Source organism: Bufo gargarizans, chromosome 3 (assembly GCF_014858855.1).
Source record: "Bufo gargarizans isolate SCDJY-AF-19 chromosome 3, ASM1485885v1, whole genome shotgun sequence".
In the NCBI taxonomy this organism is placed as follows: domain Eukaryota; kingdom Metazoa; phylum Chordata; class Amphibia; order Anura; family Bufonidae; genus Bufo; species Bufo gargarizans.
Window position 1 is genome coordinate 45,191,222 of NC_058082.1, and position 10,961 is coordinate 45,202,182.

The 10,961-nt window shown below is 48.3% G+C and overlaps 1 protein-coding gene across 1 annotated transcript; it reads left to right on the forward strand.

Moving 5' to 3' along the window:
• The first annotated feature begins 4,653 nt into the window (after positions 1-4,653).
• On the forward strand, positions 4,654-9,184 carry LOC122932908 (cytochrome c oxidase assembly factor 6 homolog). Its single transcript, XM_044287582.1, has 3 exons — positions 4,654-4,766; positions 6,691-6,841; positions 8,884-9,184. The coding sequence occupies exons 2-3, from the start codon at positions 6,698-6,700 to the stop codon at positions 8,977-8,979; spliced, it is 240 nt and encodes a 79-aa protein (XP_044143517.1). The 5' UTR covers positions 4,654-4,766; positions 6,691-6,697; the 3' UTR covers positions 8,980-9,184.
• Positions 9,185-10,961: the final 1,777 nt, after the last annotated feature.

Genomic DNA, 10,961 nt, shown 5'->3' on the forward strand with positions numbered 1-10,961 from the left:
GAGAGCTGAGAATATAGAGAGGGATAGAGAAGAGAGCTGAGAATCTAGAGAGGGGGATAGAGAAGAGAGCTGAGAATCTAGAGAGGGGGATAGAGAAGAGAGCTGAGAATCTAGAGAGGGGTATAGAGAAGAGAGCTGAGAATCTAGAGGGGGATAGAGAAGAGAGCTGAGAATCTAGAGAGGGGGATAGAGAAGAGAGCTGAGAATCTAGAGAGGGGGATAGAGAAGAGAGCTGAGAATCTAGAGAGGGGGATAGAGAAGAGAGCTGAGAATCTAGAGAGGGATAGAGAAGAGAGCTGAGAATCTAGAGAGGGATAGAGAAGAGAGCTGAGAATCTAGAGAGGGGGATAGAGAAGAGAGCTGAGAATCTAGAGAGGGATAGAGAAGAGAGCTGAGAATCTAGAGAGGGATAGAGAAGAGAGCTGAGAATCTAGAGAGGGATAGAGAAGAGAGCTGAGAATCTAGAGAGGGATAGAGAAGAGAGCTGAGAATCTAGAGAGGGATAGAGAAGAGAGCTGAGAATCTAGAGAGGGATAGAGGAGAGAGCTGAGAATCTAGAGAGGGATAGAGGAGAGAGCTGAGAATATAGAGAGGGATAGAGAAGAGAGAGCTGAGAATATAGAGAGGGGGATAGAGAAGAGAGCTGAGAATATAGAGAGGGGGATAGAGAAGAGAGAGCTGAGAATATAGAGAGAGGGGAGAGAAGCTAGCTGAGAATAGAGGGGGAGAGAAGAGAGCTGAGAATAGAGGGGGAGAGAAGAGAGAGCTGAGAATAGAGAGAGAGGGGAGAGAAGAGAGCTGAGAATATAGAGAGAGGGGAGAGAAGAGAGCTGAGAATATAGAGAGGGGGGAGAGAAGAGAGCTGAGAATCTAGAGAGGGGGAGAGAAGATAGAGCTGAGTATAGAGAGGGGGAGAGAAGAGAGAGCTGAGTATAGAGAGGGGGCTAGAGAAGAAAGCTGAGAATATAGAGAGGGGGAGAGAAATGAGAATTTAGATCCTAGAGCAATGAGAGAAGAGAGTATAAAATGAGACTGGAGGAGAAGGAAGGGCAGAGAGGGGTCAGGAAGAGAGAGCAGATAGAAAGCAGAAGTGTGCAGAGGATATAATGAAAGAGAGTGTCTGCAGACTGTGGGAGGCAGAAGAGAGCGCAGGCAGTGTAAGAGAGACAGCAGCTATCAGACCTCCTCCAATATGGCGGCAGCATGAAGCAGCCCGGGGACAGAGTGCACTGTAGTAGGTGCTGCAGGGAGATCTCTGCCGCCCTCCTAGACCCAGCACTGGGCGCAGGGGCACAGCAATGAAAGGGTTAATGCTACCCCTCCCCCACAGATATATAGAAAATGGGGGGATGTTGATATTTACGAGCGCTGCAGAATATGTCGGTGCTGTATAAGGCTACATGCACACGGCAGTGGTTTTTTGCGGCCTCCGTTCAGTTTTTTTTGCGGATCGGATGGTTTCCCATTCATTTCTATGGATCCGTTAAAAATGCTGTGGTCCATTTCTTGTCCGCGTCCGCTGTCCGTGTTTCACGTCCGCAAAAAAAGTATTGCATGTGCTATTCTTGTCTGCAATAAACGTTTTGCTGACCCATTGAAGTCAATGGGTCCGCAAAAAAATGCGGATGACCAACGGAAGCAATCCGTATGTCATCCGCATCAGTTTCTTTTGCAGATGGTTGCTGGGAAACCTGTATATATTAAATTTCAAGAATTACAGCCTTCAGGTTATTTTTACGGACTGCAAAAAAAAAACTGAAGACACACGGAAACACAACCTACAAAATTTGCCGACAAACGGAACGGATGTGGATGTAAAAGAAAACAGGAACACGGATCCGCTATTTGCGGATCGCAAAAAACAACTGTCGTGTGCATGTAGCCCCCCCCCCCCCCTCAGCATGTCTGCAGTTGGCACTAGCTGGAGTCAAAGATAATCTCCATCCCCCATGATTTACACTGCAGCTCTGCTTCATTAGGGCATAGCTATGATCAGTGACTTCATCTTAATCCACCTCCTGTCGCAAAGGCTTTTTTTACATCACAGAATCCTGACATTTTACCAGGGGCGTGTAGACTTTTTATATCCACTGCACATCCAGAGCTGCATTTAGGATTCTTATACTGCAGTTACATCCGGAGCTGCATTTATGATTCTGGTTGAGGGAGATGAGGGGACGATCCTGTGGGATTATCAGGTACAATCTGTGTCTGGGAAAGCTGGGTGTAACCAATATGGCCGCCATTCAGCTTTCCCAGAGCCCTGATAAATGTCCATGTCCTTATATTACAGATGTAGCGCGGAGGAGGCGGAGCCCGGTCATGTGACCTCAGGTAACGGCCTCACTTAATAACGTTTCTATTGCCCAGGGCAACCAATCAGTGCGCAGGTTTCATTTCCTAAGCTGCTCTGGCAGAATGAAAGCTGAGCTCTGATTGGTCGCTATGGGCAACAGATACAGGCCTTGATAAATGAGGCCTAGTATGATTCCTCATCATTTTCCAGATCTCTGCTGGCTGTCGGTGAACAGGAATTGTTTTCTTTATATACAAGTCTGTACAGAGATAAAATGCGCCACAGCTGAGGGTTTGTCACAGTCGTATCTGACCTAGACGATCCTTATGACCTAAATAGACTGAACCGTCCTGCTTTCCGTAGACCCAGAAGAGTGCTTACGTTTGCACTGTTGTTTACCAGTTCATTCTTACCTCTTCTCTGTCTGTGTCAGTCTTCACTGCAGCACTCGCATTGTGTTCGTGAATCAGGGAGCTCAGGATTTCACTATTCCTGTAACATTTTTTATTATATTTCTAATCTTGGCAGTTGGCAATTAGGAACATTCTGACCGTCTTTGCGCTGGCGCCTGTGATCTACGGGTGACACAACCAACAGGTCGGGACGAGAAATGCGCCCAGAATTCCTATGATCCGCCAAGTAAACGGAGGAAAGGTAATCCGTTACTGCTCAGACAAGACGCAGAGTGCGGCTGCGCTGCGTGGGAGGCGGGGCTTGACAACGACCTCCTTCATCATCTAGATGCCGCTGACGATGGGACGGCGTACCAATGTCTGCACTGCCAGGACTCCTTCAGCAACGCCGGTGACTTTCTGATACACCAAGCCCTACATGGGGCGGAGTCATGGTTTCCCGCCTTAGACAGGGCGCCCACATGTAGTTATACCCCCTTAGTACCCCCACACAGTAGTCATGCCCCCTTAGTGCCCCACATAGTAGTTATACCCACTTAATGCCACCACTCACTAATTATACCCCCTTAGTGCCCCACATAATAATCATGCCCCCTTAGTGTCCCCACACAGTAGTTATGCCCCTTAGTACCCCCACACAGTAGTTATGCCCCTTAGTGGCCCACACAGTAGTTATGCTCTCTTAGCGCCCCACATAGTAATTATACCCCCTTAGTGCCCCACATAGTAATTATACCCCCTTAGTGTCCCCACATAGTAATTATACCCCCTTAGTGTCCCCACATAGTAATTATACCCCTTTAGTGTCCCCACACAGTAGTTATGCCCCTTAGTACCCCCACACAGTAGTTATTTCCCTATAGTGCCCCACACAGTAGTTATGCCCTCTTAGTACCCCCACGCAGTAGTCATGCCCCCTTAGTGCCTCACAAAGTAGTTATGCCTCCTTAGTGGCCCACATAGTAATTATACCCCCTTAGTGCCCCACATAGTAATTATACCCCCTTAGTGCCCCACATAGTAATTATACCCCCTTAGTGCCCCACATAGTAATCATGCGCCCTTAGTGCCCCACACAGTAGTTAGGTTTCACGCTCTCAGCCGGCTCCTGCAGGTGTCCTCAGTGTAGTGATAGGGCGGTATTTTGTGCTGCGATGTGGTATTGTGGCCCTGTTTACTTCTCTTGTTCTACTTGTGTTACCACATCTTCTGTTAGTTTGGACCCGCCTTCCATGGGGCCACTTAGTTCCTAGTCTGCCCGCCCCTCATAATAGCGAAGCCCTGGGGTGGCTGGGACATATGCTGTGCACTTTAAGGGGTGTGTACACTTTTGGAACTTCTTTTTATTGTTGCTCCAGTGCATCTGGGGGGGAAAAACAAACAAACAAACACATATATATATTCCGTTTTGTGTATGCAGCTCCTAACAGAGCCATGTCACCACGGTTGGAGACTACTGGGTTTCCCACATTCATTGCACAGTTTCCTGCATTCTCTATGACCTGAAAGTCAACTTCAGAAATATGAGGCAGGCGAAATACCTCAACAAACCAATGCAACGTTTTATTTTATTTTTTTACAGACGCTCCCAGTGGTGGCCACAAGGTGGCGGCATAAGGAGCAAATTCTGTGGCTGCAGACTCACGCCAGAGCTCTAAATATGGAGCATCATGTGACTCCGAATGGGCGTGGTCACCTTCAACAAATATACTAGAGCGCTATAACCTCTAGAAAGCCTTGTGATGTGGCAGGCGCAGTTAAACGCCATTTTGTTGAAGATCAGTGACTGCAACATCCACACAGACAAACGTTTTCATTTAAATCTTTGCCCTGAGACTTGTAAAAGATGAACAGGGCCGTGGGTTCTATAGTATTGCTTGGGACCAGCTGCGGTGCTGTGCGATCCACGGGCAAGCCAGAAACGTTTTGAATTATTTAACGTCACTTTGGCCTCTAGTGTCGGCATCGCGGAAGAGTCTTTGACGTCATCAAACTGCGACTGCATAATGTGAAAGTTCTGTATGTGCCCCTATGGTCTGTGTGCAGAGCTGTCTCTGGTAAGAGTGCATGTGCTGTCAGCTGATTTCAGGGGTGCAGCTCTGGGAGGGGGCTGGGGGGACAGTCACTAGAGGAGAGGGGGGCTCTTAGCTGTCCTTTTTACTTTTGACCTTAGACGAGTCATTGAAGTCTTGTGTGTGTTATCAGGGTCTGGAAGCTGCTGGTACCCCCCAAAAAATACCATGACTGACCCCGCAGGGCCTCATTGACCTTAGATCTGCCACGTCTACTAAGGGGGTATCCAGCTTTGAACTATCCTTAGGATATGTGGCGCCATCTCTATTAGATCTCAAAGGAGGTGACAGCGCTTACCTGGCTGCGAGGATGCTGAGAGTTGGACCCCCACAATCTAACATGGGTGGCCTAGTAGGCTGCCTGTTTTACAGACCTGTATTACTCCTTTAGAATTTTCCGTATTACGTTCACGGGGGCCTACGGATGCAAAACCCGGACACCGGAGGCGACACAGAGAAAAGAACAGCCTTGATCTGTTAGGATTTAAAGGGGATGACCAGTTTCAGGCCGAAACCAGACAACCCCTGGGATCAGCCTGCAATAAAGAACGGGTAAGTACGACTTATCTGCCGGATCCCACTCCGCCACTACTGCAGCAGCGACATCACATCAACAACACGGGACCACTGCAGCCAATCACTGGCCTCTTCAGGTGACGTCACTGCTGCAAGGACTGTAGCGATGGCGTGGGATCTGGCAGGTAAGTACTTACCTGTTCTCCAGACCTGAAACTACACAGCCCCTTAAAAGCGGTCGTCAGCCCTATTTTCCGATGCAGCTGCCATAGAAATCTGAGAAAATGTAGCATTACCTGGCGGCCAGTCAGATGAGTGATGAGAAATGTACGGCTGCTATCTCCCAGACACCTGAAGAGAATGGGACTGCGCTGTAATACCACACACAACCTGTGGATAGGTGGGGTGCTATTTTTGAAAGAAAGCAGCCGTGTCTTTGTAATCCTGTGCTGCCCCTTTTCTTGTCTTGTATGGCTTTGTGAACCAGACTCCCATCGTTTTTCCGACCAGTATCCCTTTACATACTGGGATGTAATGGACTCCTAAGCGTTAAAGGCTATGTACACCTTCGGATGCAATTTTTTTTTTTATGATTGCATTTTACAACTTTTGGGCTGCAAATCATTTTTTCAATTGGACTTTATTAAAAATATTGAGCCGTTCTGTCACAAAGGGTTAACTGTCCAGCTGTGTGAATGTACTTTTTTACTTTCATTTGTGCCGGTCATCTAATAACCCTTATCTTACCCTACTGAGGGGTCATAAACACTGGTTTAGGCCACATTCCTATCAGTAAGATAAGAGCTGAGCTGTGATGAGTGTTTATAATGTCAAGGAGAAGAGATAAGAAGGCCCTCAGCTGAGCTGCCTGATGGAACAGACTGAAAATTCAGATCCTGCTACTAGAGAATCTCCGCTCTGTACAGAAATAAGGGCTCCATATTTGTAATAAAGACCAATTTAACATATTTATTTTTTAGCTCAAAATGAGTACAATGCAATCATTAAAAAAAAAAATTGCCCCCAAAGATGTTTATAGCCGTTAAGAACCCAACCCTGTCATAGATAACCCCCCTCTAAAGTGGTTCTAGACATTTAGGGGCCTCGCTCAAAACTGTCTTACAGGAGAATGGCCCATAGCAGCCAATCAGCACTCGGCTTTCATCCTTCCGGAACAGTTTCACGGATGAAAACTGAGCTCTGATTGGTGGCTACGGAACAATAAAGAGGGCTAGTTGTGATGAATGAGTCCTGTTTTGAGTTTCTCATTAGTCTCAAGACCTCTGCTTGCTATCAGCGAATGGCGGCATTCTTATCATTGAAATCTAAAAGGTCATGGCTTTTGGCTTCTAAAAACATAATAATTTTTTTCCCCTTTATGCTTTTATTGCAGAGGTAACATGACGGCGCCCTCCGCACAGGAGAGAAAAGCATGCTGGGACGCCAGGGACAAATACTGGCAGTGCCTGGAGGACAATAAGGACGAAGCGGGCAAGTGCCAGCAGATAAGGCAAAGCTTCGAAAACCTCTGTCCCCGGCAGTGGGTATGTTCCCGTTATACCTGCAGATCCCTGTGAACGACTCCGATGAGGAGTATTTTAGGCTTAGTAGTGCAGCCACAGGCTTAGGACCTGACGTCCTTAGTAGTGCAGTCTCAGGCTTAGGACCTGACGTCCTTAGTAGTGCAGTCTCAGGCTTAGGACCTGACGTCCTTAGTAGTGCAGTCTCAGGCTTTGGGCCTGATGGTCTTAGTAGTGCAGCCTCAGGCTTTAGAAATGACAGTCTTAGTAGTGCAGTCTCAGGCTGGGTTCAGACCTAGAAAACGCCCGACGCCCCAAGAAGTACAGGAGCTTCTTTGGGGCGTCTTGTCGTGCATTCCCGTACATAGACTTCAGCGGGAACGCGCGACAATGGGCATTCGCTTGTCTCTGTATGCGCGTTTGCAAACGCCGGTACAATTGTGCATACAGAGCGTACGTTCAAGTACGCTCAGGTCTGAACCCAGCGTCAGGCTTTGGGCCTGATGGTCTTAGTAGTGCAGCCTCAGGCTTTGGAAATGACAGTCTTAGTAGTGCAGTCTCAGGCTTTGGGAATGACAGTCTTAGTAGTGCAGCCTCAGGCTTTGGGAATGGCAGTCTTAGTAGTGCAGCCTCAGGCTTTGGGAATGGCAGTCTTAGTAGTGCAGCCTCAGGCTTTGGGAATGGCAGTCTTAGTAGTGCAGCCTCAGGCTTTGGGAATGGCAGTCTTAGTAGTGCAGCCTCAGGCTTTGGGAATGGCAGTCTTAGTAGTGCAGCCTCAGGCTTTGGGAATGGCAGTCTTAGGCCTCATGCACACGACCGTTTTTTTTTAAGGTCCGCAAAAACAGGGTCCGTGATCCGTGTCCGTTTTTTCTTCCATGGGTCTTCCTTGATTTTTGGAGGATCCACGGACATGAAAAATGAAAAAAAAATCTAAGTCAAGTTTGCCTTTGAAATGATAGGAAAAAACGGACACGGATCACGGACACGGATGACAATCTTGTGTGCATCCGTGATTTTTCACGGACCCATTGACTTGAATGGGTCCGTGAACTGTTGGCCGTGAAAAAAATAGGGCAGGTCATATTTTTTTCACGGCCAGGAAACACGGATCACGGATGCGGCTGCAAAACGGTGCATTTTCCGATTTTTCCACCGACCCATTGAAAGTCAATGGGTCCGTGAAAAAAAACTGAAAACGGCACAACGGCCACGGATGCACACAACGGTCGTGTGCATGAGGCCTTAGTAGTGCAGCCTCAGGCTTTGGGAATGGCAGTCTTAGTAGTGCAGCCCCAGGCTTTGGGAATGGCAGTCTTAGTAGTGCAGCCCCAGGCTTTGGGAATGGCAGTCTTAGTAGTGCAGCCCCAGGCTTTGGGAATGGCAGTCTTAGTAGTGCAGCCTCAGGCTTTGGGAATGGCAGTCTTAGTAGTGCAGCCCCAGGCTTTGGGAATGGCAGTCTTAGTAGTGCAGCCCCAGGCTTTTGACCTGACATTCTCACTGTGGCAGCCTCAGGCTTTGGGCCTGACAGGCTTAGTAGTGCAACCTCAGGCTTTCGACCTGAGAGTCTCAGTGTTGCAGCCTCAGGCTAGAAGTCAGAGATTGTAAAAGCTTCTGACTGTTGTGCAGTAAGAGCCGTGTTCAGACTGTGACTGTGTCGTGTTTGGCGACGCAGCAAAATTTTGTCTGAACCGCACAATCTGATTATACTTTAAGACTTTTTTTTATTCTCCTCTAGTAGAGATGGAGGCTTCAGCGTCTCTAAACCCGATCCTGTAATTTTATCCTCCGTTCTGTCTTCTACTCCAGTCACACCCAGAGCTGCACTTATAAGTTTGCCTGTTTCTTCTCAGCACTTTACGCTCATGTTAATGGCAGGCCACTGTCTGACTCAGAAGTGCCTTATGGGATATCAGCTGGTGCGTCTGTCAGCAGCAAAGTGCCGGGTAATGCCAGCTTGCAGGATTTGAATGCAGCTTTGGCTGTGACTAGAGTAGACCTGATTACGTGCCATTTTAATGGCGGTGGTGTGAGGGTTGTGCTGATCTTCTGATTCTCCTCCCCCACAGATTAAATATTTCGATAAGAGGAGAGATTACCTAAAATTCAAAGAAGAAATGGAAGCAAAAGGATTTGAATCTGCGAAGCCCGCGGAGAACACGTAGCGCCGCGCCCCCGCGTAGCACAGGGATATTTTAATTATTCTTCTGGAGCCTTAATCGCCATAACTGGTCCGATCCGGTTCTGTCTACACCTCGCACACGGGATCCGCCATTTTGTAAATTATAATTTGATATGGGGGAAACGTCTTTACATCTTCCTGCTGGTTTTGTATATACACGGACAGTGAATAAACGTGACATTGCTGGTCTTGAGTCCCTTTGTTTTCTGCTCCAGTTACATCCAGAGCTGCAATCGTAATTCTGCTGTTTGCTTGCCGACAGGTTGCAGGTGCTCCTATCAGTTTGTCGCCCCCTGCTGGTTCAGGGCACAGTATGCTGACGGATACACAATCTGGGCGTCTGTCCTCCCCTGCGCTAATACTTTTACAAACAGTCCCTTTCCCTGACCAACTTTTGGATAAAATCCTTGTTGTTTATCCCTGGGAACCTTTTCCGTATGCATTCCGTTTTTTTTGCGGACCCATTGACTTGAATAGAGTCACGGAACGTGATTTCATACATATGCATTCCATCTTTCAATGGAACGGAAATGGAATGCATACGGAGTACATTCCGTTTTTTTTTTAAAGAACCAATGAAATGAATGGTTCCGTACACAGAACGCAAAAAACGGTCCGTAAACAAAAAAAAAATAAACGTTCGTGTGAAAGAGGCTTTGTCGGTGTGGTGGCCGGGCCTATGCTGCAGACGGGCACCGACCACGGGGCAGCCTCATGCGGATCTCGGACCTATTCATTTGAATGGGGTCCACGATCCGCATCTGATGGTCGGCATGCGGTGCGGAGGCACGTACAGTAAACCCACGGAAGCAATCCGTAGTGCTTCTGCTCCGCATCTCCCGGATTGCGGACCCCTTCAGGTGAATGGGTCCGTGATGCGGGTTGCACACGGCTGGTGCCCGTGTATGGCGGACCCGCTGTAAGAGGGCCGCAATCCGGACACGGCCGTGTGCATGAGCCCTTACCACTAAAATAAGTAAAAATCTCTTCAAAGGGAGACTGTCAGCAAGTTTGACATGATATTCACCAGAAATCCAATGCACCATGGCGAAGTGCAAAGCTTCATGGGCGCTCGTCTCCTGGTCGTACAATTCATGGCCAATGAATCAATCTAATGTGTACTCCACTCACAACCAGAGCTGCGTTCAGAGGTTTGCTGGTTTTCTTTTCAGTCTGAGAAAGCAAGACATCGCGGAGGGTTCACCAGAGGTGTCATACTGTGCATTCTCCCAAGGAAGGAGTGGTACTGTGTATATATACCGTATATAGGGGCGTGGAGGCTGCGCTGTGCATTATCTGTATACAGCAGGATGTTGGTGGAGGCTGCGCTGTACATTATCTGTATACAGCAGGATGTTGGTGGAGGCTGCGCTGTACATTATCTGTATACAGCAGGATGTTGGTGGAGGCTGCGCTGTGCATTATCTGTATACAGCAGGATGTTGGTGGAGGCTGCGCTGTACAGTATCTGTATACAGCAGGATGGTGGCGGAGGCTGCGCTGTACAGTATCTATACAGCAGGATGGTGGCGGAGGCTGCGCTGTACAGTATCTATACAGCAGGATGGTGGCGGAGGCTGCACTGTACAGTATCTGTATACAGCAGGATGGTGGCGGAGGCTGCGCTGTACATTATCTGTATACAGCAGGATGGTGGTGGAGGCTGCGCTGTACATTATCTGTATACAGCAGGATGTTGGCGGAGGCTGCGCTGTGCATTATCTGTATACAGCAGGATGGTGGCGGAGGCTGCGCTGTACAGTATCTGTATACAGCAGTATATTGGCGGAGGCTGCACTGTACAGTATCTGTATACAGCAGGATGGTGGCGGAGGCTGCACTGTACAGTATCTGTATACAGCAGGATGGTAGCGGAGGCTGCACTGTACAGTATCTGTATACAGCAGGATGGTGGCGGAGGCTGCGCTGTACAGTATCTGTATACAGCAGGATGGTGGCGGAGGC

What these genes read in the sequence shown, in the direction of transcription:
- LOC122932908 (XM_044287582.1), top strand. Translation starts at nt 6,698, where the DNA reads ATGACGGCGCCCTCCGCACAGGAGAGAAAAGCATGCTGGGACGCCAGG. An exon ending in ACCTCTGTCCCCGGCAGTGG is followed by an intron (nt 6,842 to 8,883) that starts GTATGTTCCCGT and finishes CCTCCCCCACAG; the next exon opens with ATTAAATATTTCGATAAGAG.